Source organism: Magnolia sinica, chromosome 6 (assembly GCF_029962835.1).
Source record: "Magnolia sinica isolate HGM2019 chromosome 6, MsV1, whole genome shotgun sequence".
Classification (NCBI taxonomy): Eukaryota; Viridiplantae; Streptophyta; class Magnoliopsida; order Magnoliales; family Magnoliaceae; genus Magnolia; species Magnolia sinica.
The window spans coordinates 99,785,917-99,793,977 of record NC_080578.1 but is presented as its reverse complement, the minus strand read 5'-3'; the positions used below and the strand labels follow the sequence as shown (position 1 = coordinate 99,793,977).

The following is an 8,061-nucleotide window of genomic DNA, read 5'->3' as shown; positions in this document are numbered from 1 at the left end:
TTTGTTAGAAGAGAGGGATTTGGGCGATCTGGCATTGGGCAACAGACGGTCTTCGGATGAGCGCGGATTGTGTCACTCCTCAAGGAGGTGCACGAGCGGCAGTTAACTTTTCATGGTCATCAGCCCTCACATGTCCTTACACGAGACACGTGTACCAGATCCAATTCGCTTATCAGGTAGCCCTAGACGCCCTTTGCTATAATCAGCGGGTCCACTCCATGCACTAAATAAGGATGTTGAATATGGGCATTATAATGCTTGACCATCTATTATTTCGTCGTCCGTTGTTCACTAGATAAGCGGCCTTATTTCATGCACGTGTTAGCACATCGAGAGAGGAAAAACTTTTGTACTCCGGCAGACTATTACGATTAATATGCAGGCATTGAGGATTATGGTGACAGTTTAAAGTATGATTAATGTTGCCAAAAAAGTATGATTTCCGAAATATGGTGACAGTTTAAATTTTAGTTTCATTATGCCACGTATGCAAGTCCCGAGTGCCTGAGTACCATCTACCACACACTGCCAGAGTATCAAATATCTCGAGAAAGGCAAGAATAGGGATCATGTGGTACGAGGGTATTAAAACGAGCAAGAGGGTAGTACTGTAATTTTGTATCAGATAAGAGCTGGAGTCGAAGATGAACACATCACCATCTGATCCCCAGAACGACAAACGCCAGATATTGTCGAGGTGCATTTCCCACTACGATCTTTTTCTGCCCATTTTACCCACCTTCGGTGTAAAAAGACAAAGGAAGGTAGAAGAAGAGGGTAAGAGTGAGGGAAACAAAAAATCTCCACCGTCAAATGATACGAAAGGGCAGTTCCATTGGATTTTTCAGCAGAGATTTCACACCACATCCTCTCCTTCGAGTCCCTGGCCTAAAAGGGAGGCGCGCGTTAGCGCCATCAGCGTTAAAGAGTGCCGCATGGTGAAGAACGCTCTTCTCTGAGAGAGAGAGAGAGAGACGGTCGCTGGATGCTATTGTCGTCGACAATGGCTGCGCAGGTTTAGGAAGGCAACGATGGTGATTCTGGGCTCGATGATGTTATCTTGCGCAGGGGAGATGCCTCTTACCAGAGAGAGATTGGAGGTTGGGAAGCACTTGAAATAGTTAAATAAACCCACTTGTATCCATGAGCAATCCAAACAACCCCATTCAGATATCCCATGGGTTGGAAGTAATCTCATGAAATCCAAACATAATAAGGACTGGTCCTGGGATAGAGGTGTATACCACTATCCCAAGACAATCCACTGCAAGTCATAAATGTGGCTGTCGCCATAATTCCATCCCATGTATTCTACCCTAACGTAGTTGCCCAAACACGGCCTAATGGTGAGAGTTCTCGATCAATGTTGTGTGGTCCACTTGATATTTTGATCTACTCCAATTTTGAGTTCTTACTATAAAATTATTTGTAAAATGAAATTAGATGGCATATGTTTGAGGTCCGCCGACCATCGACCACTAGCCATTGGCTAGTCAATCCGTTTGAGGTAGTTGTGCAGTCTATTAAACTCTGTGAAGTCTACCGTGATTTATTTATGTTATCCACTTTGTACATATATTTTAAAGATAATTTTAGGCCTTGAGCCAAAAAATGAGGCATATCCAATGCTCAAATGGACCACACCACAAGAAACGGTTGAATTGAATGTCTACCGTTGAAAAATACTTGGAGGGCCACAAAAGTTTTGGATCAACCTTATATTTGTGTTTTCCCTTCATCCCTGTCTATATGATTCTATAAACAGGTTAGATGAAAAATAAACATCACTATAGGGCTTAAAAATGTTTCAAGAGTGGAAATCATTATAGCCACGGTTTACAATGATCTACTTAATCTTTGGATATGCATCAATTTTTGCTCAACCCCTTAAATTAGATGGAAAAAAGGGTGGACGGTGTGGATGGACTACATACATTCAAGGCATGCCCAAATGAGTTTACTCAGTACCATTCGAGCATACCGGGGCTTATTCACGCAATCTAGATTTGGTGCAGGAAGTTTTTGCTACATAGGGCCTACCGTGATGTTTATGAAAAATCCACCCCGTTCATCCATTTTTTCAGATTATTTTAGGGTATGAGACCAAAAATCAGGTGGATCCAAAATTCATTGTGGCCATACGAGAATGAAAACTGGAGCAATTGTTCCACCGTTGAAACCTCCTTGGGAACCATCTCGATGTTTATATGTCATCCAAACTGTTTATAAGTTCATTTTGACTGGGATGAAGTGAAAACACAAAACTATAGCTTTATACTAAACTTTTATGGCCAGATAAATGTTCAAACGGTGGCCATTGAATCTCCACTATTTCCTCTGTGCGGCTGCCCTGACTTTTGGATCTGTATGATTTTTTATCTAATGTCCGAAAATGATCTAAAAAAAATGGATGGACGGGGTGGATTTTTTAGAACATCATAATGGCCCCCACGTAGCATCCCAGTGGAGGAAAGAAATCCCCGTCCGGATCAGCTACTAACAGGTTGAGTAGGGAGGCTCGAGGTGACGTCACCAAGTTCTGTAGGCCCCACCATGATGTATGTGTTGTATCCTCACCGTCCATCTATTTTTCTAGAACATTTTAGGGTATGAGACAAAAAATGAGGTATATCCCAATCTCAAGTGGACCACATTACAGGAAACAGTGTTGAATGAACTTAGACCATTAAAAACCTTTTGGGGCCCATAAAAGTTTTGGATCAAGATAATCTTTGATTTTTCCCCTCATCTAGGACTGTATGACCTAATCAAGAGATTGGATGTCAAATAAACAGTACAGTGAGCCTTAGGAGGATTTGAATGGTGGATATCCAATTACGTTTTCATGTGGTGACGGATCTAATATCCAAGTGGCCTGACGATTGAATATCCACAGTTGAAACATTAGTGGGGCGACAAAAGTTTTGAATCAGCATAATATTTGTGTTCTCAGTTTATCCCGGTAGGAATGACGTTATGAACGGTATGGATGGTATTTAAACTCGATTCCAAGGAAGTTTCAACGATATAAATTTCCCAACCTAACTTTTCCTCTAGTGCGGCTCACGTGAGTCTTGGATCCTTTTCACTTTTGGTCTCTAAGTCTTAAAATGAGCTTACAAAATGTATCGACAGGGTAGATTTCTAACAAACATTACGGCGGGCCCCACCTAGGTAAACCTAGCGCAGGCACTTCCTTCATTGAGGAAGTTAGGTTGCTATTTGTGAGAAATCCACCCCGTCCATCCATTTTTTCAGATTATTTTAGGGCATGAGACCAAAAGTGAGGCATATCCAAAGCTCAAGTGGGCCACCCAGGAGGAAACAATGAAGATTGAATGTTCACCATTGAAAAATTCATAGAGCCACTGAAGTTTTGAATTAGGCTAATATTTTTTGTGTTTTCAGTTCATCCCAAGGAGATTTCTTCCCTCTCCACTGTTTCCTATCATACAGCCCACTTGTGTTTTGTATATTCCTCATCTTCTGTCTATATTCTAAAATGATCAGAACAAAAAAAAGAAATAGATGAACTTCTAATGGCAGCCAACCATCTAATCAAATCCTGTTGGTGGGTTGGGGGGATCTTATGTTAAGACAGACTTCGATTTCTACTTATTAAGCAGATATGCATGTTTAGTAAACAACATATTTATTAACCAATAAGTAGATAAGTATATTTGGTAATAAGTATTGATAAGTAGCTTTTTAAAAGAAAAGTTTAAATATCTGTAAAAATAACATATCATTCTCAGTCACTTCGGGCCGTTTGGATCATAAGTTGCTTACGATAAGTTACTTATGCCACAATTTATCTTAGTTTCTACTTATTAAGAAGATAAATATGTTTGGTAAACAACCTACTTATCAGCTTCTCCTCTTCGTCTCTCCTACGCCTCTCTTCAGTCACTTATGAAAGGTAGAAAGGCTTTAAAAAAATTATCTGAAGTGATTAAGTACTTTTAAGTAAAAAAGTTACTTATAACTAATCATAAACCAAACTTATCTGAAATAAGTTACTTATCTATGGCTATAAGTAGAAAAAGTAATTTATTTGTTGGTATCCAAACAGGCCTTTCCAATTCCAAACAGACCGCTTATTCAACATCCATCTAGAGTTCAACAGCTACAAACCACCATGATCTAAGCCAAACCACATAATAAAAAATAAAAAATAAAAACCCTCCATTACAGCATCTGCCAATCCTCCCCTTAGCATGAAACACATCAGCCCTGCACTCCTGCTGGCTATGAAGTAGCTAGCAAAGCACAGCTCAAAGGCAAGGAAGGCAACAGAGCACCCATGAGTACAGGGCTCCCTGATAAGAATTCCAGCTAAAACAGGTAGGCCTGCATCCAAACAAAAAACCAACCAGCCACATCATTCTGTCCCCTAACCAGATTCCTCTGGGACTTGGTTGTATTTGCTCATGAGCCTTGTGTGGACGTCCATTTTCTTCCCTTGGAAGGCCGATTTGCTCAACTGCCAATCTGCCTTATCTCCCTGCACCTGTGTGAATGAATTCCTCATGGTTAGCCATTTTCAATCTTTGAAGTCCTGAGAGGATAAAATCATCAATGTTTGAAGGCCGATTTGATTCCAAAAAAATATTAAAAAAAATCATTATTTGCAAATGCATCTGTTCTATATTTTCTTTTCAATGGAGTCATGGCCTTGTGGTTGTGTTTCAATATAAGAGCTCTATTGCAGCAGACTGTAGCTATCAATCATGCTAATGTTATTTTTTCTTAATCATTCTTGTAGAAACAATTGTTGAATTGGAAAGAAAAAAGAAAAGAAAAGAAGAAGAAGCAAAGAAAACAAAAATGCAAGCTCGCAACCAAAAAGAATACCAAACAGCTAATAATAATTAAAGAAGGAAAGAAAAGAAAGAAAGATGGATACCCAAACAACATGGGAGGAAAAATGAGGAAACCCCGAGTAGGCAGTCGTCAATTGTGGCATGGAATTGTTGGGGAGAAGAAGCAGCTAAAAAAGCACCGATGCTTACCCTTCACGAAAGACACCTAAGTTTGGGTCCCTCCACACACACACACACACACACACACACACACACAAAGCATTTGAAATAAAAACTGTGATGGATGGTAAACCCCACATGATGGATGGTGATGGATGTTCAAAGTCAATGCTCAGCAGATGGGCACATGCATACCATGATCAGGAGTTTATTTGGTGGCCACCATATGGATGTGCAGTAACCCAAAAGAAAGTATCTCCAGACTATGGAGCCCACCTGATCAGCAGCCTGAAAAGGTGAATGGCAAACTGAAAACAGAAGCAATGATCCACATTCAATGGGCAAAATTCACAACTCAAATGGGTCATGGTTGTCTAATCTCATGGAATTTTGGGCTATGGCCACCATATCAATTGCCTCAATCACATGGGCATCTGCTGTATACTGTGGGGATGATGCTTTGCATTTCTCAATTTTGAAGATCTCCCAATAATTACAGTGGCAAATGGAGCCGGGCTGAAGCATGTTTAAGTCCAGTGCATGAGCTACGACCTGAGTCCACACCTGGCCCAGCATGAAGCAGACTTGGGCTAGGCCACTCAAACATCCAAATACTCCACTCACAAATGCTAATGCGTTGAGCTGGACTGGACTGCTTGTTAGCCATTCAAGCAGATGTTCAAGCCCCAAGTCCAGGAGAATCAACCCACAGGCCTTGAAACTTGGCCCAAACCCAGAAAAGAGGACTGGACTCGAGCTTGACTGAATCCAGCCCAGCACATTTGCCACCATACCAAATGTGATATAAACAACTGTTAATCTGCCCAGCCCATTTACCACTATAGAAATGTGTTCAAATTTTTAGTAGGTTCCATTTCTGTTCTATTTTTATGGAGAGGCAACGAAAGTTGGGTATGACCTACAACTGTTTTATTTCTTCAAAAGGGACAAACAGAGTTAGGGTCTCTTTGGCTGCATGGAAAGCATGACACAGACACGGATGTGTAATGATTACATTTTCCAGCACTAGTCTAGTGGAATGCAAAAGGAGGGTATGTTCGGATAGCAGTGGAAATCATGTTTTCATTAGACAATGGTTACCTGGTATCTTGTGCCATAATTATGGAGAGTCTAATAATGACTACATAGAATGCATGGTTTCTTTGCAATCCAAATAGCCATAAACATCAAAGCAAGGGAATACCATTTTTTTCCCATGTATTCCTTGTATCCAAACAGGCCCTAAGGTAGTATTTCGGGTGAACAAGGAAAGTCACTGTCAGGAGAGATGGAAAAGATGTTACAGGAAAGCTGAGGATGGTGTCTTGGCCCCAGTACTTCAATGCTGCCAAGTCATATGCATGTGCAGCTGCTTCTTCATCGTCATAAGCACCTGTTAAAAATACACCCAAAAGGAAGATGAAATCCCCATTCAAATAAAACCCAACAGAATGACAGCCAAACAAGCACGAATCTCAAAACTGCTATATCTTCTTAGAAAAACCCAAAAGCAATTTTTTTTTCATTTTGGGATTGCCTTTAAAAAAATATTATTTTTTGGGTTAAAATCCCAAATAGATAAAGAATACCAATCAAACTCACCTAGATAGATTGTACTCCATTTGAGTTCCATTTCCAAACACCACCCAAATTTTTAAAAAAATGAAAAAATAACTGTTTCACTGCCATCTAGATCTCTACAAGTAGACAGCAATTTATCCAAAGGGATGTTGACTCTGTTCTCTGTGTCCACTAAGAACCTGCTCACAGAAAATTAATTAACAGATGAGGATGCAAGAAACAAAATCCAAATATCCACATAAAGAAACAAAGTAGATGCTTCATTTTAGAGACTCGTACACACGTAGAAGAAAAAGCACTTTTATATGGCTTATTAAAGTATTGTAAAATGGTAATGATTTCTCGTGGTTTTTACTCTTCAATGCTTTGTGGATTATATTAACAGTGAAGGAACATCAGGTTACTTCTCTATCCATTACTCCCTAACGAAAAATGGGAGCAGCAGAAAACATTTCTGCCTCTTTTATCCCATAAACCTTTGTCATGGGAATCATGAAACACTGCCTGCATAATCCCCACTAATTTTCTCAAAAATGCCCAAAAATCCTGTGGAAGGGGCACTGCCAAGACAAAAACCCTAGCGCATTAATCAAACATTTATACTTCCAATCTTCCATTAGAAATGAACCAATTATACAAAAGAAAAACAGCAAGAACCCTCAAAAAACGAAAACCTCGAACATACTGATTAACAGAGAGGTTGACGAGCACTCACCGCCACTTTCAGTCCAGAGAATCAGATCCTTCTAGAAGCCTAGCTATCATTTAGTTTGCAAAAAGCACATCAAAGCTAGGGTTTTGAACTCAATCGTAAAAAAAAAAAAAAAAAACACAAATGTACTCAAAACAACTTGATGACGAAACAAATTCGTTAGAACACGTGAAATTTCACAATTCTTTCAATGAGAAGGAGATAATTGGCAACTTTAATCAAGATCAAGCTATTTCTATTGCTTTTTTATGGAAATTCCAGAAACTACGACAGAATCATCGAATTTCCAAGAATCTGTGAAAGATCTACATTTCCAAAGGTACCTGAAGCTTTTCTAGAAGGAAATTTCATGTTCTTGAAGGAGAAGAAGTGTTTCACCAGGCTGGCTTCAATTCAACTGAACACATCGATTTGGAGAAAATGCGGAGAGAAACACAGGATTGAGGAAGACCTCTGGTGCTCTTTTGAAGAATTGTTGCCAGATCTAGGGTTTTGGAGGGGGGGGGGGGGGACGGGGAGGATGGGGGAGGGCGTGGTGGCTTTTGACTTTTCAGCAAGTGGAGAAAAGTTTAAAAGGTTTTTATTTATTTATTGATTTATTTTTAAAGCACCGAAATACTTGAGCAATTTTCAGCAAATAAGTAACTGATGATTAATTGTTAACCAACCGAACTTACTTATCCTAGATAAGTAACTTAACTCCTGCCATCAACAGGAAAGGTTACTTATCTAGTTGCAGCCAAACGGGCCCTAAGTAGGAGCACCACGCAATTGGGTATGATTCAT

The 8,061-nt window shown here is 39.8% G+C and overlaps 1 protein-coding gene and 1 long non-coding RNA gene across 2 annotated transcripts; both read right to left on the bottom strand.

Annotated features, from left to right (window-relative positions):
* Positions 1 to 4,177: 4,177 nt before the first annotated feature.
* On the bottom strand, positions 4,178 to 5,044 carry LOC131249254 (uncharacterized). The gene is made up of 2 exons (XR_009172767.1): positions 4,938 to 5,044; positions 4,178 to 4,510 (listed from the first exon to the last, which is right to left on the bottom strand). It is a non-coding gene; the product is annotated as an uncharacterized LOC131249254 (long non-coding RNA).
* Positions 5,045 to 5,069: 25 nt separating this feature from the next.
* On the bottom strand, positions 5,070 to 7,757 carry LOC131249253 (AP2-like ethylene-responsive transcription factor At2g41710). The gene is made up of 3 exons (XM_058249899.1): positions 6,585 to 7,757; positions 6,287 to 6,375; positions 5,070 to 5,270 (listed from the first exon to the last, which is right to left on the bottom strand). The coding sequence occupies exons 1-3, from the start codon at positions 6,613 to 6,615 to the stop codon at positions 5,148 to 5,150; spliced, it is 243 nt and encodes an 80-aa protein (XP_058105882.1). The 5' UTR covers positions 6,616 to 7,757; the 3' UTR covers positions 5,070 to 5,147.
* Between the last annotated feature and the right edge of the window lie 304 nt (positions 7,758 to 8,061).

Excerpts from the sequence above, each read along its gene's own strand:
- LOC131249253 (XM_058249899.1), bottom strand. The coding sequence starts at position 6,615 with ATGGAACTCAAATGGAGTACAATCTATCTAG. Across the intron at positions 6,376-6,584 it reads ATGGAGTACAATCTATCTAG|GTGCTTATGACGATGAAGAA; the intron begins GTGAGTTTGATT and ends TATTTTTAACAG. Across the intron at positions 5,271-6,286 it reads ACACCATCCTCAGCTTTCCT|GCTGCTGATCAGGTGGGCTC; the intron begins GTAACATCTTTT and ends TCACCTTTTCAG.